This window comes from Bubalus bubalis, chromosome 16, assembly GCF_019923935.1.
Source record: "Bubalus bubalis isolate 160015118507 breed Murrah chromosome 16, NDDB_SH_1, whole genome shotgun sequence".
In the NCBI taxonomy this organism is placed as follows: domain Eukaryota; kingdom Metazoa; phylum Chordata; class Mammalia; order Artiodactyla; family Bovidae; genus Bubalus; species Bubalus bubalis.
Genome location: NC_059172.1, coordinates 29,432,890 through 29,454,089, shown reverse-complemented (window position 1 = coordinate 29,454,089; position 21,200 = coordinate 29,432,890). Strand labels below are relative to the sequence as shown.

The following is a 21,200-nucleotide window of genomic DNA, read 5'->3' as shown; positions in this document are numbered from 1 at the left end:
TTGTGAGTTGAAGAAATCCCACAAATTTTTATAAAAATCTTGAATAAGCGAAGTTTACAAAATAATACGAATTTACAAAATTGGAATTATTATTAGGTGGGGTGTTGGTGGGGACCATGGTATAGAATTAAAGTCTAAAATTAGGAGTCAGGATGTCCCTGGCAGTCAGGGGTGAAGACTGCATGCTTCCCATGTAGCGGGTGCAGGTTCAGTCCTTGGTCAGGGAACTAAGATCCCCATGTCACACAGCATGGCCAAAAATTTAAGAGAAGAAAAAAATTATAAGATTCGGAGTCAGGTACCAGTTGTAATTCTGCCTCCACCATTTCATCCGTTCATTCACTCCTGCCTACGTTAAACAAGTAAAAGTGTTCCAGACATTATGTTCTAAGAGCTAGGATGCAGTATTAAGGTGACTTAGGCTCACAGTTTTCATTCTAGTGGAAGATACAGAGGAATAAACCTGCAGTTACAATACAAAGTCGAAGGTGCTATGTTGGTGAGTGTACAGGGTTATACATGAGAGAGAAATAACTAATCCCAGCTTGGGGCAGAGAAGTGAGGTCGAGGAAAGTAAGATCTGTGGTTGTAGTTGGGTGTTAGGAAAGACTGTGTGACCTTGGGCACCTCAGTAACAGTGCCGATAGGACAAGTGCTGGTGTTGTATGGATAATGTACGCTAAGTGCAGTACCTGCTGCGTAACAGATATTCAGTTAATAAAATCCAGCATCAGCGTTGCTGTTGTTTTGGCAGTGCTCATTGGCTCTTTCACTAGTGCTGAGTTCGTTGCCTCCTGTTAATGCACAGTAAACCTCATTCTGTAACTTGAAATTTCCTCCCCACCAAGGAATTTTTCTTTTGAACAAAGCTCAGGGCACTTTCTAAAAATAGGAGTTGGATGTCTAGGTATATTAAAATTAAGAAAGAAACAGTGAATGACAAAAATATTTCTGAATTTTTAAATCTTACCTTTTGGAAAATTTACTGGACTATATGTCACAGATATTTGTTGGTCAGTACTTAATGCTTGAATTTATTCTTTGATTTATTCATTTATTTGCAGATATTTGTTGAGTACCTTCTACAGGTAAGACTCTGAGCTTAACATCCATGTACTCAAGGAGCTTACATTTTAATAGAGGAAATAAGACAAATTTGTTATAACGTATGGTTGAAAGTACTGGGGGAATAAGAATGCTTTGTGATTTTTTTTTTTTTTTGCTTTTGTTTTTTTTTTTTGTTTGTTTTTGTTTTTTTTTTTAAATTTTATTTTATTTTTAAACTTTACATAACTGTATTAGATTTGCCAAATATCAAAATGAATCCGCCACAGGTATACATGTGTTCCCCATCCTGAACCCTCTTCCCTCCTCCCTCCCCATTCCATCCCTCTGGGTCGTCCCAGTGCACCAGCCCCAAGCATCCAGTATCGTGCATCGAACCTGGACTGGCAACTCATTTCATACATGATATTTTACATGTTTCAATGCCATTCTCCCAAATCTTCCCACCCTCTCCCTCTCCCACAGAGTCCATAAGACTGTTCTATACATCAGTGTCTCTTTTGCTGTCTCGTACACAGGGTTATTGTTACCATCTTTCTAAATTCCATATATATGCGTTAGTATACTGTATTGGTGTTTTTCTTTCTGGCTTACTTCACTCTGTATAATAGGCTCCAGTTTCATCCACCTCATTAGAACTGATTCAAATGTATTCTTTTTAATGGCTGAATAATACTCCATTGTGTATATGCACCACAGCTTTCTTATCCATTCATCTGCTGATGGACATCTAGGTTGCTTCCATGTCCTGGCTATTATAAACAGTGCTGCGATGAACATTGGGGTACTCGTGTCTCTTTCCCTTCTGGTTTTCTCAGTGTGTATGCCCAGCAGTGGGATTGCTGGATCATAAGGCATGTCTATTTCCAGTTTTTTAAGGAATCTCCATACTGTTCTCCATAGTGGCTGTACTAGTTTGCATTCCCACCAACAGTGTAAGAGGGTTCCCTTTTCTCCACACCCTCTCCAGCATTTATTACTTGTAGACTTTTGGATTGCAGCCATTCTGACTGGTGTGAAATGGTACCTCATAGTGGTTTTGATTTGCATTTCTCTGATAATGAGTGATGTTGAGCATCTTTTCATGTGTTTGTGAGCCATCTGTAGAGGAGAACATAGGCAAAACACTCTCTGACATACATCACAGCAGGATCCTCTATGACCCACCTCCCAGAATATTGGAAATAAAAGCAAAAATAAACAAATGGGACCTAATTAACCTTAAAAGCTTCTGCACATCAAAGGAAACTATTAGCAAGGTGAAAAGACAACCTTCAGAATGGGAGAAGATAATAGCAAATGAAGCAACTGACAAACAACTAATCTCGAGAATATACAAGCAACTCCTACAGCTCAACTCCAGAAAAATAAATGACCCAATCAAAAAATGGGCCAAAGAACTAAATAGACATTTCTGCTTTGTGATTTTAGAAGAGAACAAATTGAATAGCAAATATTCAGAAATGAATAAAATATAGTATCTTGTGCACTTAAGGACAGATACTGAGGAGGCAAAGCCTAGTAATAATAATTGAATGCCTGCTGAATCCTGGTAATCATGCCAGGTCTTAGATTTTTTGTTTAGTTTAATTCTCATAGCAGTCCTGAAAGATTGGTATTTTAAACCTATTTTAGAGATTTAAAAACAGGTTGAGTAGTATGCACAAGTTCACACAAGTAAGTCACAGAGCTGGGGGTTGAGCCTATGCCTTTCTGACTTTAAAGCCTTAACTTCTTACACCTAAATCCCCCTTCTACTTTTCTTCACCTCCCAGAAATAGGTGTTATAATTAAATAATTTTGATGTAAAGTTGAGCACCTAAGTGGCTTACATAGCATATACCACTAGTTGCACTGATACATTTAAGCAAACTTATATTATATGCATGCATTGTGAAGTTGTCTTTAGAAATTTAAAATGGAGAGTGGTTTTTCTTCCAAATTCATTTTCCATATGGAAACATCTTGGCATTTCCAAGTACGGTAGGTTTATGCACCTTGCATGCTTAATTGTAGGATTAAAAAAAAAAAAAACCTTTACAAATTTTGTGGGAAACAGGTGCTGTTAAACCTGGGCAAATGCAGGATGGCTGTTAATGCTGTGGAATGTGATTTTGATTTACTTGGCAGAATTTTTATTTTATAAAAATAGCTATTAAAATAGACATGCTTTCCATCTTTTAATTTTGCTCTGTTCATTGAAATTTGCTTATAGACTATTTTTCAACAGTTACTAAAAGGGTGTGGAAAAACTGGAAAGTTTCTACAAGGAAATTGATATTGAATTCTTTAACAATTTCCACAACCGTGCAACTTACCAAGTTTTAAAAAATGGGGATTATTTTTAACCTTCTTACTGAAATTATTTGGAATTCTATTTCCTTGAAATTCCCTTCTCTTTTTTAGTACAGCTCTGTCTAAAGAACTATATTTAATATTGGCAAAGAGAATAATCTGATGTAAATCTTTTCATTACATGATTTTTCCTTTAAAAACTTGTGATGGCATTTTACTACCTATTATATCAAATTTAATTTAATTTTTCACAGTTATATGTGATTTCCTATTATATACTCTATTTTTCTTGTCTTTCCCCAAAGGAGGAGAGGAGAAGATCACTCCTCTTCTTACTCTTTTATGAGGACTTACTTTTGTTACCCTCTGTCCAATCTGTTATCCCTCTTCTCACTTCCCTCTGAGATCTTTGCTGTGTTTTCTGATATTGCTCTTCAGTGATTATAATATATACAGGTTTTCAACCTCTTTACTATATAACAGTAGTATAAAACTTCTTGTTGTATGTTAAATCACTGTTTCTCCTCTGAAAGTATCACCCTGGAGTCTTCAAGAGGAGACTGTTTCTTCTACCTCCCATGTCTCCGAGTGTAGAGAAGGTAATGCCAAAACCACTTCTCAGTTGCATATACCTCATGTTTTGACATTTAGAGTGGATCTTTTTTTGTTTTTTTTAATGTGGACCACTTTTTAAATCTTTATTGAATTTGTTGCAATATTGTTTCTGTTTTGGTTTTGGTTTTTTGGCTGGAGGCACTTGGAATCTAAGCTCCCTGACCAGGGACTGAACCTGCACTACTTGAGTTGGAAGGCGAAGTGTTAACTACTGGACCATCAGGGAAGGCCCAGAATGGATCATCTTCAATACCCTGTTCTCTATATGATAAAATTATTTTCAGTAACAACCATGAAATGACACGGATGATAATAGCCAAAAAAGAAAAGCAGAAAATTTTCTTTTATTGAAAAAAAAAATACATATATATATGTATTTACTTTTTCTTTTGAACACGATTTCTGTGTACCCATCTTTAGGGAGCAATTTTAAAGGTTTGTGTTTTACTGTACCTTGTTCAAGGCTGATTGTAAATGTTTTTGTATCTGGATAACCTTAGAGTCGGACACGACTGAGCGACTGAACTGTGAACTGAACTGAACCTTATATAACTACACCAGGAAAAAAAATAGTTCAGAACTAAGAAAATTGCACATTGCTATATCATTGTTTATTTTGAAGCTACTGTTTAAGCATGGGAATATGTAATACCAGACAGTCTGGGGACACAGACTGTGTCCAAAGAAAGCTTGGAAGTAGTTCTTCAGATTAACTTTCATGTTGATATAAAGTTTAATATTAGCATATGCATAATGAAAACATCCTAATTTGAAGATTGCATTTATATTGAAATCAAACAGTCACTTCAGCAATTATTTAGAACTTAGACCAACAAAAGAATCCCCCCCCCCCCACCTCTGGAGGATTATTTTATCACTGGCATTAATTTGTTGTTTTTAATCTATTGTCATTTTAAAAGCCTATTGAGATTTATGCACCTTCTTATAGACTGCCTCCATCATCCTGCCCTTGTTAGGCCACTAACCCTAGTATCTTCAGGCTTATAGTTTGTCTCTTTTCAGTATCCTAAATATTCTTACTCCATCATCCTTAACCCACTTAACTACAGGAAAAAGAAATTGAATAGTTGGAAAGATTGGAGCACTGTAAATTCAGAGTTGTCTATTTCAGTTGGACTGATACATCCTAGATATCTGGTTTTTCTATCTGACTGTCTCAAGCCTCTTCTTGTGTTTACCCATCTGCAGTTTTCCCTTTCATTCTTGATAAAGCATCTCATTTCTGACTTTATAAAGAAAATAGAAGCTACCAAATGGGAATACCTCAACCTTCCATCAAAATACTTGTAAACCTTTTGCAATCGTCTCCATTTCCTTCAAAATGCCCTCTACTTTGTTGACCCTGAGCCAGCCATCTAGTCCCCCAGCTGCTTCCTCTAAAGTGCGTCTGTAAAATCCTGTGTCTTCAGGCTCTCTTCTCAGGGAATTCTGCCTATCTCTTGCCCTAACTGAATCTGATGTTCTGAAGACCCCATGGGTACCCACTGGTAGCTGTTAATTTTCTTATATGCTAGTAGGTATATTCAGATTCAGGAGATGAGATTGGGGTTTTCATGCTGCACATTGCTTTTTCTAGATTCTAACCTCTTTGCCCTGTTGGCAAAGCAAACATACAAAAACCTATTCCTTTGAGACATGCTCTTTTCCCTTGCCAGTCTCTGTTATAACCCCATTACTCATCATGTGTTTTGGCAACAGAGAAACAAAGTACACAGATAACATAGGAAAGAGAAACAGTTTTTCTTTCTATTGAAAAGCTTGTTATGATGGATGACATTAACACACAGATGATTCATTCAACACCTTGGCCTTTCACTTGCTTGATCTTTGGCACCAGTGACCTCTTGTGTCCCATCGTTTTTATTTACTCCCATGGTTACACTCTGATTCAGGTCATCATTCTGTCAGTCCATATTCAGAATCTGATTCTAGCATCTTGCTCTCTGATGACTGCCTGGGCTTGTTCAGCCTGTATGTTAGCCTCCTGTTCATTGTTCTTCTTGGTGACCTTCAGACATGTCCTCTTTATCCAGTTACGTTCAGTTCAGTTCAGTTGCTCAGTCGCGTCTGCCTCTTTGCAACCCCATGGACTGTAGCACCCCAGGCCTCCATGTCCATCACCGACTCCCAGGGTTTACCCAAACTCATGTCCATTGAGTCGGTGATGCCATCCAATCATCTTGTCTTCTGTCGTTTCCTTCTCCTCCTGCCCTCAATCTTTCCCAGCATCAGGGTCTTTTCAAATGAGTCAGCTTGTTGCATCAAGTGGCCAAAATATTGGAGTTTCAGCTTCAACATCAGTCCTTCCAATGAATACTCAGGACTGATGTCCTTTAGGATGGACTGGTTGGATCTCCTTGCAGTCCAAGGGACTCTCAAGAGTCTTCTCCAACACCACAGTTCAAAAGCATCAATTCTTTGGCACTCAGCTTTCTTCACAGTCCAACTCTCGCATCTATACATGGCCATTGGAAAAACCATAGCCTTGACTAGATGGACGTTTGTTGGCAAAATAATGTCTCTGCTTTTGAATATGCCATCTAGGTTGGTCATAACTTTCCTTCCAAGGAGTAAGCGTCTTTTAATTTCATGGCTGCAGGCACCATCTGCAGTGATTTTGGAACCCAAAAAGATAAAGCGTGCCACAGTTTCCACTGTTTCCCCATCTACTTCCCATGAAGTGATGGGACCAGATGCCATGATCTTCGTTTTCTGAATGTTGAGCTTTAAGCCAACTTTTTCACTCTCCTCTTTCAGTTTCATCAAGAGGCTCTTTAGTTCTTCTTCACTTTCTGCCATAAGGGTGGTATCATCTGCATATCTGAGGTTATTGATCTTTCTCCCAGCAATCTTGATTCCAGCTTGTGCTTCATCCAGCCCAGTGTTTCTCATGACCAGTTTACATTACATGGCCCATTATTTTAGTAACAACCTTGTCTTGCCCCACCGTGACTTCTTATCATTCTTATAGCCTTGCTGTCCATTTTCTCTCTACCTGCTGCATGCAAGCAGATGTGTAGACAGTTACACAAGAGTTTCATTATAAACTCCAGATTAATGACCACTTCTGGGCTCTCATTAGTGCTCAGCAGTTCTATTACATTTCTTTGTTCAACTTGTTCTTCCATTTGATCAAACTTTCATCCAAAACAAAACATTGAGTTATTTATGATCTCTCCCTCTTTATCACCTTTCACGTCCAAACCATAATCAAATTTTTATGATTTAATCTCTTAAATATCTTCCGAATTAGTCTCCTTTTTTCCATTTCTAACATTGCCACATTCGTCCAAGTACCCATGATCTCTCACCAAGGTCACTGCCACAGGAGAGTCTCTCACCTTCTCCAAACCATCCTCCACCTGCAGTCAGCATATTTTTTTCAAAATGTTAATCCGTCGTTGTCAGTAAAGTTCAAGAAGAAAGAGTTGCTTAAAGAAGGAACACATCAAATGAAAATGTGAGCAGGTTACACCTTTGTTTGAAATCCTTCCATAGTTTCTTATTTTTCTTAGGGGGAGAAAAAAAATCAGACTGTGACCTGACCTGGTCTTGAGACCTTTGCATAATCCACCTTCCTATCCAGCTTTAACTTCCTCTCTTGCCAGAACTCCCCTCAGACGAACTGCACTGGCCTTCTTCCAATTCCACGTAGCAGCACGCTTCCCTCTGCGGTGGCTTCTTTGTATATGCTGCTTCCTTTAGTTGGAACATTCTTTCCCTTAGTTCCTACTCATCTTTGAGGTCTCAGCTAAAACATCACTTTCTCTCAGAAGTCTTCCCTGACTCTCTCAGTCCTTGTCCACCTCTTTCCCAGAATAGTGTTCCTTTCCTTCAGAGTATTTAATTTATAAATTACGTATTTGATAGTGTGGTTATGTGAGCAGTATCTGTGTGCTCCACTGTACTTGAAGCTCCGTTGTCATCACCAACCTGGCGCACAGTGTGAGTGCAGAGGAAAATTGTTGAAGCGTTAACCGTTCTGATGATCACTTTCTTTCATTCTTCCTATTATAAGGGAAGAGTTGGCCCACCTGCTATCCTGGGCAAATCCTCCTCCTGGGCCCTCCCCACCTGTAGGATGGAGAGCCCGTCCCCTCTCACCTTCTCAGGGCATCCTGCTATGCTTGACCATGTCCTTCTAGTTCCTGAGCTGTCCTCTCTTTGTGCCAAACTTCACATCGTCTCCATTTCCTCACCTCATCACCCCTGAGCTTACACCAGCCTTCCTTCATCTCCCACTGCTTCATTTAAACTTGTGTTTACCATATTACCAAAGCCACCTACCAGTGAACTCATGTAATTACATCCAGTAGACGTGTTTTCATGTCTGTTTGGCTTGAACCATCAGCAGCATTTGACTACTGATGATATCTTCCTTCTTAAATTAACACTTTTTCTGTGCTTTTCTGGTGAGATACCTGGTTTTCCTCAAAATCCTTCTGAGCAGTCTTTCTCAGGCCCCTTTTTATTTTTCATCTCTTGTTGATATTCTTAAGCCTCTGAAACAACCCTGTTCTCCATGATTTCTTCAGGCCATCTCATTCATACCTGTGACTTTAGCTTCCATTTAAGTTTTTCTGTAATTCTTTAATTGATTGTTTTTTTTTTTTTTTAATGGAGGAGGGCATGGCAACCCACTCTAGTATTCTTGCCTGGAGAATCCCATGGACAGAGAAGCCTGGTGGGCTATAGTCCATGTGGCTGCAAAGAGGTGGACACAACTGAGCACACAACTGAAAGAAGAATTGATATTTTTACCCCAAATTTATCTCTTAATTTTATGTATAATATTTTATGTAAAATTTATCATATATGTTGTACACATGAATAGTATGTATTACCTGCTTCTCTTCAGCCTTCCCTGTCTCAGTTCATAGACACCACTGTCTGCCTAAGTCACTCTCCTGAGAAACCAAAGTGTCATCTTTGACCTCGCTCTCTTCACCACTGTTACAACCATCAATCACAAAGTTCTTGCATTCTGCCCACAAGTTGTAGCTCAGGTCTCTTCATATATGTTCCTCTTGACTATTGGAACCCTAACCAAAACCATCACCACAGGACCAGCAGTCCATCCTGGGCATATACCTAGAGAAAATCATAATTCCAAAAGACACATGTATCCCAGTGTTTACTGCAGCACTGTTTACAACCGCCAGGACATGGAAGCAACCTAAAGGTCCATCAGCAGAGGAATGGATAAAGAAGATGTGGTGCATATATAAAATGGAGTATCACTCAACCATAAAAAAGAAAATAATGCCATTTGTAGCAACGTGGATGGATCTAGAGATTGTCATACTGAGTGAAGTAAGTCAGACACAGAAAGACAAATATCATATGGTATTTCTTATATGTCGAATATAAAAAAAAAGGGTACAAATGAACTTACTTCTCTGAGAGAAACTCATCTTTTCAGAACCTTCAGAGCTTCCTCTCTCATTCAGAGTAAAAACCAAAGTCCTTACTGTGTCCTGTGAGACCTAGTTTGATCTGGACCCATCACCTTGCTCACTGTGTCTCCTCTTCCTTTTCCCTCACCTTCTCTAGCCCTTTTCCATCTTATGTGCCTCTGGCCCAACGTACAGTTCTTCTGTATTATCACCAACTTGCAGTGAGTTATGCATAAAACTTTAGTGATAAAACTCAGCAGAAAAATGTTTTCCTTTTATTAGTCATGACCAAATATAATAGTCTCCTTTACTCTGCCAGGTGGAAGGAAAGAGAGAGATGAGCATTTCCAGGAAGTTAGCAAAGGTAGAAAGAAAGGAGCTTGGTGTGTTCATGAGACTGTGAGGAACACACTTGAACAGGATAAGGTTGCAAATAAATCCTGCAACAAGTCAGATCACTGAGGCCTTGAAACTGAGGCAGAGGAGTTGACATTTACAACAATAACGAATTAGGAAGCAGGGCTACTCACTGACATGATAAAAAGTTACTTAAGGAAAATAATAATACCTTATCCAGTGAGTAGAGGACAGGAATGGTGCTAAACATCCTGAAGTGCACACAACCACTAAGAACTTTCCAGAGTGGTGATGAGAACAGAGAGATGAGACTGTTTCACACACCAAAAAAATGACTTGTGGACCTGTTGAACTCCATACATAAAATGCAAAAAGGAATAAAAATCAAATGTCTGAGTAACTGAAGAAAGTTGTGGGGGATACTGACCTAGATGGGAGAAAGTAAGTTGAGTTTGAAGAAAACTGTTGGCCTTGGAACATATTGAGGACATGTCACATTTTCTATACATACAATGAGCAGAAGTGACCTTAATATGCACAATAAAGGTTTGGAATTAACCATAGCCATATCTTCATCCTCAACAGAGCCATCAAAGAGCCAGACATGGCTGTGGAACTCCAAAGGTGAAGCTGAGAAACTATAACCAATGTGGAATCCTTTTTAGAAATGTCTGGCTTGGGGAGGAGAGGAAAAGGCTTAATATAATTGTGTCTTTTAGAAAAAAAGATTCAAAATAAATTTATTTCATAATTTTTTTCCAAATTGAGTGCAGCATATTCTTAATATACATATACACATAAAGTAATTTGAATATATATCATATATAAAATTTATGTGTATATATAAATTTTAAAAATGTTCCTGCTTTCAGCACATACATAGGAATCTGTTTTTCTCACATTTCATTTGCTGGCACTTCAGTAGGTCTTCTTTGCAGGCTTAGCTGATGCCTATCATGATGACCCTATTTCATTATACTCTTGAAATATATTCTCAGTTCTGGAAGGAAATGTGAAGTTATAGTCAATATATTTAGTTTGGCATATTCAGAACTACAGGATCTTGGAGATGAATGAGATATTTTATCTCATCAAGTGCAATGGGCCATCCAGTGTTTGATTCCCCCCTGCGTTAATTTCTAGGGCTGCTGTAACAAATTATCACAGACTTGGTGACTTAAAGTAGCAGATGTTTATCCTCTCATAGTTCTGGAGGCCAGAAGTCTGAAATCAGAGCACAGAAAGCTCTAGGGGAGACTCTTTCCTTGCCTTCTCCAGCTTCTGGCTCCAGGCATTCCTGGGCCTGTAACTGTGTAACTCACATCTCTGCCTCCATCTTCATATGACCGTCTCCTTTTCTCTATGTCCCTCCTCTGTATGTCCCTTAGAAGGACAGTTACTGGGTTTAGGGCCCAACTGGATAATCAAAGATACTCTAATCCCAAGATTTTTACCCTTTTTCCAAATAATGTTGCATTCACAGGTTATGGGTTTCCAGATATGGACATGTTTGGCGGCCACCCCAGGCCTCTGAATGCATAGTTAGTATTTTTTGTAGCTGTATTTGTTTTTGTTTTTATTTTTATTACACAGAAGGAGAGAGGAAGCAAAGGGACAGGGCCCAACATCGTCCCTCACAACAGCCTCTGAGGCAAAGGTTTGCCTGGGTTAATTTTGAAAAGGCAGTTGTGGGGTTTGTGTTCAAGAAATTCTCCGATCTGTCAGTCTCAATGCAAACAGCTTAAAATAAAAACCTCCCAGCTGTTCACCACGCAGGCATATACCACAAAATACAAAACAAATCTGTTTGGAAAATGCCTGACCTTAAAACAAGAGTGAGGCCTTAAAGATGCATTAAATACAGATTCTTCCAGAAATCAAGTTAGGCTATAACTTCACAAAACCAGAAGCACAGAATAACATTTCTGTGCTTAATAAAAGTCACTCAGTCATGTCTGACTCTTTGAGACCCCAAGGACTATACAAGTCCATGTAATTCTTCAGGACAGAATACTGAAGTGGGGAGCCCTTCCCTTCTCCAGGGGATCTTCCCAACCCAGGGGTTGAACCCAGGTCTCCTGCATTGCAGGAGGACCTGAGCCACAAGGAAAGCCCAACTGTAGAACTCCTAGCTAACAAAAGAGGAGGAAGATTACAGATGACAGGTTGGGGGTCCTCTCACGACACCTGCCTCTTTTTGTTCTAAAGAGACTCATAACCTGGAGAGTAGAAAAGCAGCCTTGGGGGTGGGAGCAGCTCAGTGATGGCAGCTCAGTCTCTGGGGAACAGAGAGTTGGCTCACTGTTTGCCTGCCTCTCTGCTTTTCCGGCTGATCTCTGCCAGTGCCTGGGATCCCGCCTCGCCCAGCGGCCCCCTTGCCAGGGCCTTTCTGCTGCTGAAGCCACTGCTGCCACGGCCCCTGGCATCACCTCCCCCTTGACTGTGTCGATGATCTCGTCAGGGAGTTGATGGTGCTGCTGTGGATGCAGCACTCAGGCACCCACCATAATTTGTCCCTGTTCCTGGATGTGCACATCACCTCACTGCAAGTTGATGTTCATCCAGTTGTTGCAGCTCACCAGGTGCCCACTGTACATCTCCCCATTTTGGAGGTCCACCAACACTGGGTGATTCTGAGCCACTTCCAGCAGCAACAAGGGGAACGTGGAGTCAACAGGGACCAGGCTCCCTGGCCACTTCCGCCAGAGCTGCTGCAGCTCATCATATGATTATTATTTGTTGCTCAGCCTCTAATTGCTGCCTTCACTCAAGATAGTTTAGGTTTTAACTAATTCTGTGGTGACATCGATTTTCCTATAACTTTTAACCATTTACTTTGGATTTTCCTGCTTGAAGCCATGAGAACAAACCAGCCCCTATTCTCTCTGAAAGTCCTTCATTTGTCATCCATGAGACTTCTGTCCTCCAGGCTAAACACCACTGGTTCCTTCAACCATTTCTCTCAAAACTCCCATGTCTCCTGTTCTTCCAATCATCCTGGGTATTCTTCTCTAAAGGACCCAGAGAAAGAATACTAAATATATAACTGAAGACCCAATGCTGAGGTCATATCTCTTCCACTAAGGAGGTGACTGAGGCAGGACAGTTTTTTTTAAATAACAAAATCACTGGACCACCCTACTTCACTGCATGCTTTATATAGTCAAATGAGATTATTACAAAACCTGTAAGAAACATAACCTTTTAGAAAGGTTCCCACTTATGTATCTGTATACTTGTAAAAAGAAATTTTAACTCCCAGAACCGAACATAAATCTGTCAATATAGTCTGAGCCAGTACAAAGTGGTTGACACTAACACGTCCCCTGGTTACCTGCTCTGTTTCTGTTAATACAGCCTGGAAGCAAATTAGCTTTATAGTACTTATGTCATAATTCTCCATTCACACTGAAATTACTATGTACTAAAGAGTGCTAAGCCATCTTCACAGATAATCTATTCATTGCTTTCTGATTCACTGATTTTTGCCATGTAGAATCGGTGAATTTTTATACAACTTGGCAATATAATTTAAATTGAAAAAGAGTTTAATATTGTTCATTTTAATTGCATTTTTTGTAAAGGTATAATAATAGAAAATATATAGTTGTTCCTCTAGTTATTTCATGTAATATTCCCTTAAATGAGTTCTACTTGTGCTAAGAGCATTTTTCTTGTTGTACTTAAATGACCACATTCCTGTCTAAACTTGCAGTTTGCTAGTGAGATTCTCTATGTATGTTGAATTAAAATGCCTTTGATTTGTATCTCATGTCCCGATGGTAATAGATTTTACCCTTTTAGATGGATTTCATTTTCCTAGATTGCTTGTTAGTAGGTCTATAAATCCATGTACTATGTGATAGTTCAACATGACATGACTTTTTAAGAATTTGAAAGCAATATAAGATGTGAACTCTGTCCTAATAGTTGAACTGTCTTAAAATTTCCCTATTTGAATCTTTGGCTCTACTCACTCTTTAGATTTGTTTTAATGGTACATGCACACCTTGGGGCTCTTTCTTTCTATGAAGAAATCCCAATGAAGTAATAATGTCAATGTTATAACATCCATTTTTCAGGATTTAGAGGCTTGGTTTTCAGTGTATGCTTAATTCAATTTATTTTCCAACATTTGAAACAGTTTCTGCATTTATAACTTGAAAGTGGAGATATATTGTGGATTTGGAGAGCTGTGCAGATGATCTACATGTAGTGATTTATAGAATAACAGCTATACAGTGTAGAGCTTGAAGACTAGTAGATTTCTTCAAAATACCCCTGTGCTGGTATATCCTTTCAATTAGGTAGTTTCTTTGCAAGCTTTTCCATACAAATTTGAATGATTCCCAGATACCCTGTAAAAGCCTGGCGTGTTACACTTTGCTTATCCTGACTTTGCTTTGCTATCATTTTGAATGCATCTCAATTTAGGGCCAAGCCATATGTCCTCCTTTATTTTTTTATAGCTTCAATTAAATACAAAGCTACATCTTCTTGATGGGTGTATGAAGCATTTGGTGTTCCACTGCAGAGCATAAAGACAGTTCATGACCTGGCTTGCTCCCCAGTGCCTATAATTTTATAGTGCAGCGAATTTACCTTTTGGACACTATGATATCAGCAACTTGAGAATTTAATGTAAGGCTTTAAATTCTGTTTCCTTTCTTTTATTTTCCCTAGAAAACAATATATCCTTCAAGCATTATGGAATGTATCTTTTTCTCAGACAGTTAAACCACAATTGAAATTAAAACTATCTAGTAATTTATTTATTTCTGTAAGATTAAAATAATCATATATTGCAAAACTAAGGACAGTAAAGTTTCTTCTTGACCATATTTAAGTTGTGATTGATCTGTCTATAGAGAAATCTATTGCAGAGGTTAAAATGTATGATTTGTCTGGAGAATCAGGAAAAAATATGATAGAACATAGATACATGCTAACCTTTTCTTCTTCATTTATAGGAGTAGAAAAAGGAAAATAGTGAAGGAAACTTACTCCCTAAAATAACTCATCACCTATATAACGATCTATAGATCTCATGCCTCTGTTGCCTCAGTGAGTCAGGTTAAAATGGAAAGCTTTAGAAGAACACTATGGCATGAGTACATTGCCTTGAAGAAGTAACATCCAAATGGCACTCTATACACATGTAAATGAATTTTTTTATTTTATTTTATTTTTAAACTTTACATAATTGTATTAGTTTTGCCAAATATCAAATTGAATCCGACGGGGAACACATGTATACACATGTAAATGAATTTTTGATGAATTTTTGCTCACTGGTGCTGTTGATTTGACTAACCACCTCAGAAGAAACAGAAAGCTTATATATTGCTTTCAAGTGCGATTTTTTTTTTCTTAATTTAATAGAAGTTGAGATGTCAGATCCAAAGAGTTAAAGGAAAAAAATTCTAGGATCTTAATCTTAGGGTGGTAAGTTTATAGTATATAAATATGAGACATAGGGGCCTCAGCTCCTTGAGATTGGTGGATCACTATCTTATTTATTAGTCCCTTGTTGCAAGAGACTTACTCAATTCTTCCTTTGAAACAAAACTGCCATCATCCTGATCTGCCTAATGTTATGAAGATATTAAGATAATAGGTTGCAGTGACTGTGTAAGTAGCTTAGTCCAAATTTTCAGATATTTATGCTGTATCCAAGATGCTTCCACCTTTGTCAACTGCCTGGAGTTGCTTTACTCCAGTTTTGAAAAACTTCTGACCCTGCTTTACCTTTTTTAGGTTTCCATTATACCCAAAAGGAGGAGAGAAGTTGCAGTTTGATTACGGTGTGTATCTTCTGAACAAAAATATAGCACAGGTAAGTAACCCTTCTGTGCTCATCTCCTACTTGGCACATGGCAGCCTGCTTTCCTGGATTGCTAACCCTCTTTATGAATAAGTTCTACAGTGTACTCTTTTTTTTTTTTATATATATAAATTTATTTATTTTAATTGGAGGCTAATTACTTTACCATATCGTATTCCTTTTGCCATACATCAACATGAATCCGCCACGGGTGTGTGTACACGTGTTCCCCATCCTGATCCCCCCGCCCACCTCCCTCCCCATACCATCCCTCTGGGTCATCCCAGTGCACCGGCCCCAAGCATCCTGTATCCTGCATCGAACCTGGACTGGCGATTCGTTTCATATATGATATTATACGTGTTTCAATGCCATTCTCCCAAATCATCCCACCCTCTCCCTCTCCCACAGAGTCCAAAAGACTGTTCTATACATCTGTGTCTCTTTTGCTGTCTCGCGTACAGGGTTATCGTTACCATCTTTCTAAATTCCATATATATGCATTAGTATACTGTATTGGTGGAGAAGGCAATGGCATCCAACTCCAGCACTCTTGCCTGGGAAATCCCAAGGATGGAGGAGCCTGGTAGGCTACAGTCCATGGGGTCACTAAGAGTCAGACACGACTGAGTGACTTCACTTTCACTTTTCACTTTCATGCATTGGAGAAGGAAATGGCAACCCACTCCAGTGTTCTTGCCTGGAGAATCCCAGGGACAGAGGAGCCTGGTGGGCTGCCGTCTATGGAGTCACACAGAGTCGGACACGACTGATGTGACTCAGCAGCAGCAGCAGCAGCATACTGTATTGGTGTTTTTCTTTCTGGCTTACTTCACTCTATAATAGGCTCCAATTTCATCCACCTCATTAGAACTGATTCAAATGTATTCTTTTTAATGGCTGAGTAATACTCCATTGTGTATATGTACCACAGCTTTCTTATCTATTCATCTGCTGATGGACATCTAGGTTGCTCCCTACAGTGTACTCTTTTATTTAACTAGTTACAATGATAATACACAGTTCTTTTTTGGCCACAGTATTTTTATGTGCCATTATAAATACTACAGAGAAGCAATGGGTACAAATTGGATTCCTCCTGCTACACTCAGAAGCCTTTTACTGAATTATTACTTGCTAGTAGGTTGTAATTGAATGTGTGGGCTTTATAACCTCTTGCCTCTTCAGCTTGACTGGTAATAGCTTTCTTCTCACATAACTTTCTTCTCTTAGACCACTTCTAGGAACTCATTTTGCATAGGGAGTTGTTTATGGAATAAAAGTTTAGTGACTTTGGCAAGTCCCTAACAGTCTCCTCACCTGTTATCCAAGGCCCCAAAGAAAAGTCCAAGCATATGGTCCTTCCAGCCCATCTTGGGTTTTTGTGGCTCTTCCAATGTCATACCCATTCATATCTCACTTAATATCTTTCCATATGCCATAGAAAGATTATCAGATGCTTGGGTTTGCATTTTCCTGAAACAAATATACCACATATCCTTAGCACACATGGCTCTACTTCAAGAGGTAACATGCCATAAATTTTCTAATTGTAGAGTAAGATCAGCTTCAATGCCTTGTTTTTATTCAGACATCATTCCAGTTGGACTGTCACATGGAAGAGATCCCACTGTTTGGCTGTTATTTAAAGACATTATCAGCTGTATCCTCAGACCTTTCTTTTATATAGAAGCAATAAGTTTTATGTTGTTTTTGTTTTTATGAGCTGAGTTGCATTTTATCCATATGATTCTAAAGACTCACTGAACAATTCCCATATTCATTTCTGGTGGATCTAGAATTATTCTATCCCTATGGTGTCACCTTTGCCTTTCTTCCTGTCATCTAACTTCAGTTTAATGTTGTTTGTTTTTTTTAATTTGGTTTTTATTAGACTCTTAACTTTTCCAATACTGAATCAGATTTCTAGTTTTCAGTCATCGATTAATCATTTGCTTATAACCTCACACTCACACTGCTTTTACTGTTACTGCCATCCAACTCCTGTTCTTCATTCCAGGCGCAAGCAGCCTTGCTCACAGCCTCTAGCCCATGACTCATCTTTCCATGTGCCATTCTTCCCACAACTGAAGCTTTCCCTCCCTCCAGTTTTGGCAGAAGAATATCTCGGTCTAAGAAACAGGACCTTAATTTCAAGTCTGTGTAGCTCACATGACTAATGACAGCTGTCATACCATAGAGAAGGTAGTGCTCAGGTGAAAACTGTCAAGCAGTGGCCAGACTAAGGATGCATTAAGGGAGAAGAGATCTAAGGAAATTAGAGAGCACCTCCAGTGAAGTCAGCCAAGGTGGAAAAGAGCATATGGACACTGGGGTCCAGAGTCTGGGAGTCAGGATGTCAGGAAAGTTGTCCTCATTTAGCAGAATTAAATTCTGATCTGAGTTCAGAGGTTCTTCTCTCTTTGCCCTCTTTTCTGTTTTTTGCTTTAAACATGTAAGGCCTAAGTCAAGAGTCTTTTAGAAGTTTCCAGGTGAAACCTACTAATTAGGGCTAGGGCTGAAATGCCTGGATTTCCTCATAAATCCCAGCTTCAAACACACACATGTGCACGCACACATGCACGCATGTACACACACACACACTTAATTCTTCTCAGGTCCAATAGGAATGGCAAAGTGAGGTATAAAGGGGGTGCTAAGAATAGCCTCCTTTGAGAACAAGACCAAGAGGGAGGCTGACTAGGTGCAGTGGAAAACTGGGGACAGCCAGCCCTCTTCCTCAGACTCTGCTCCAGCACTGTTTGGGCCTCACTTTAGAGCACTTCTGATTTTATCCTTAACTGAACTAAAGCCACAAGTATGCTGAGCTGGTTTTATTTCTCTGTTTAAAAAAATGGATCATTTCTACTAATTTTGTATCTTCTACAACTTTATACTCTGAGATTCAGAGAGTAGTACATTTGTGTGTGTGTTTAATGGGTTAACCACTCTGATTCCATAGGGAGCAAGTATCTTGCTCTCTAGTGTTTTTTCATCACTGTTACGGCAGTTTTAAAAGGAGACGACAATAAACTTCTTATAAACAGACGTTCTTAGGTTTCATAGTTCATTCATGAGGCCTCTTCTGAGCGTTTAGAAAGAGACTTTCAACAAATTTGTGACCTTCAACTTTTTTCACGTTAACGCCATTTTGTCTTTAGCCTTACTACCATCACTTTCTTACATTTCAGCTTTTAAGAATTCACAGAACCATAATTATTATGGCTCCTAACCAGGTATTATATTAATAAGATACTTCCAACTTGTGAAGGTTAATTTTATATGTATATATATATATGTACACACACATACATACATACATACACCAATACATGTTGTCAAAGGGGAGTTTGTCTTCTCAGCCAGTCTCACTTATACCCCATCTCTAGAGATGTGAACAAATCATACTATTAAAATGACCCCACCTCAGTAATTTATAAGCCACGTTGGTGGAGGTGGATGAAAGCACTGGCATGTGTTAAAGTGCCAGAGAAAAAGGAGTGAAGTCATTTAATACTGCATCCATAACTTGGTTGAGGGTTTGAATAGTCAATAGGACCTTTCATCACAACCAGAAGTAGTAGTAAAATCACTTTTTTTGGTAGAGGAAATGACAGAATTTAGTAATATTTGTTACTTCAGTATTTGGGATCGGTCCAGCCCAAGTTTTGAAAGCCCAAGCTTAGAAAGACAGGCCTTCAAGTAGAAATCCTCAAGTGTTGTTTGAAGAGCTGAGAGGGTTGGTAAGGCCTGCCTGCCCTCTTCCTGTCACTGCTGTCTAAAGGGGTATGTGTGTGCAGGGTTGGTATTAAAAGTGAATAACGCAAAGTGCCTTGTTTTTAACACCATTTACTAATATTTTTCAAGTGCCAGCCCCTTTGGTTGGAAATAGTCTTCCCTCTTGGGCAGCCTGTAACACTATAGAAATGGACCTGGCAAAATTGAGGTACAGTGTAATTAACATGGTTTAAGAAACCAGCTCCTGCCATAATTGTCAGTAAGTTTATAAGGACATTATATTAGTATTTGTGTATAGCACAGTAGTTTGCTTTTAGTTCCCAGAGTAGTAAATCAAAAATTATAATATTTTTTGGAGAGCTTTACAGTCTATAATATACATATATATATTAATTATCCAAGTGACCCTTGTCATCACCCTGCACAGTGAAAAGGGCAGCATTTGATCCAGCATTTCCACTTTGGGGTATTTGTCCAAAGAAAATGAAAACACTAAACTGAAAATCTATACCCCCTCATGTTTATTGCAGCATTATTTAAAATAGCTCCTCTGCCCATGGGATTCTCCAGGCAAGAATACTGGAATGGGTTGCCATGCCCTTCTCCAGGGTATCTTCCGAACCCAGGGATCAAACCTGGGTCTCCTGCATTGCGGGCAGATTCTTTATCATCTGAGCCACCAGGGGAGCCCATTTAAAATAAGACACGGAAATTACTTGTGTCTATCAGTGGATGACCAGATAAAATGTGGTATGTGTACACACATTCACACACACACACTAGAATATTATTCAGCTATGAAAAGAAGGAAATCCTGCCATTTGCAACAACATGGATTGACCTTGAGGGTATTATGCTAAATGAAATAAATAGCATATGATCTCACTTGTACATGAAATCTGAATTAATAACAACAACAAAAAAAGCCCAAACTCATAGATTAAAAGAACATATTATGTGGTGGTTGTCAAAGGTGAGGGTAGGAGGTGGCAGAACTGGGTGAAGGTTGTCAAAAGCTACCAACTTCCAGTTACAAAGTCAGTCAGTCCTGGGGATGTAATGTATAATGTAGCATGTTGACTACAGTTAATACCATGTTGTATATTTGAAAGTTGTTGGGAGGGCATATCTTAATGATTTTCACCACAGGGAAAAAAAAAGTTTGCTACTTTGTGTGGTGATGGATGTTGACTTATTGCTGTGATCATTTCACAATATATACATACACTGAATGTGTTATATACCTGAAACTAATATAATATTATATATCCCAATATATTATGGGAGATGAACTAATGGATTAAATGTGGGAGACTGGAGAAAATGAGTAATCGAGAATGACTCCTAGGTTTTGTATGTGAGCAGCTAGACTATGAAAATGCTGTTTATTGAGATGGAGAAGGGTCCAGGAGTCAGGGTTAGGGAGAACCAAAAGTTCTGCTTTGGAAATGTTAAACTTGACTTGCCTTTTAGAAAGCCAAGTAGAGTCTTGAAGTAAGCAACAGGATGTATGAGTCTGGAACTTAGGGTGGGAGCTAGTACTAGATGTACAGATTTGGCCATCATCAATATAAAGGTGATGTCTAAATTCATGGTTCCAGTGTGATCAACCAGGAAGAGAGTGCAGCGCTAGCTCCAGAGAGAGAGAGACAGGTACAGACAGAAGCGTACAGTGGGATTTAGCCCCGGGAATTCTGGTTTAGAAGTTTAGAAGAAGATGAACCAGCAAAGACTGAGAGGAATGGCCAGTTGGATAGAGGGAAAACCAGGAGAAAGTAATAATTTGGTAACTAAGAGAATTTCTGGAAAGAAAGAGTAATCATCTATATGAAATCCTCCTATGAGATGAAGTATCCAGTGGACTTGGGAACATAGAAGTCATTGACAAG

General features: G+C 38.9%; 1 protein-coding gene and 1 pseudogene across 7 annotated transcripts in view; one reads left to right on the top strand and one right to left on the bottom strand.

Annotated features, from left to right (window-relative positions):
- The window catches only part of UVRAG (UV radiation resistance associated), a 326,555-nt gene that overhangs the window by 228,065 nt on the left and 77,290 nt on the right, over nucleotides 1-21,200 (top strand). For all 7 annotated transcript variants that reach the window (XM_044929343.2, XM_025266389.3, XM_044929342.2 and 4 more), the window contains one exon: nucleotides 15,507-15,585. In XM_044929343.2, coding sequence (XP_044785278.2) covers nucleotides 15,507-15,585 — 79 coding nt within the window. The remainder of the gene's footprint in view (nucleotides 1-15,506; nucleotides 15,586-21,200) is intronic.
- Nucleotides 12,007-13,152, bottom strand: LOC112579569 (annotated as a pseudogene).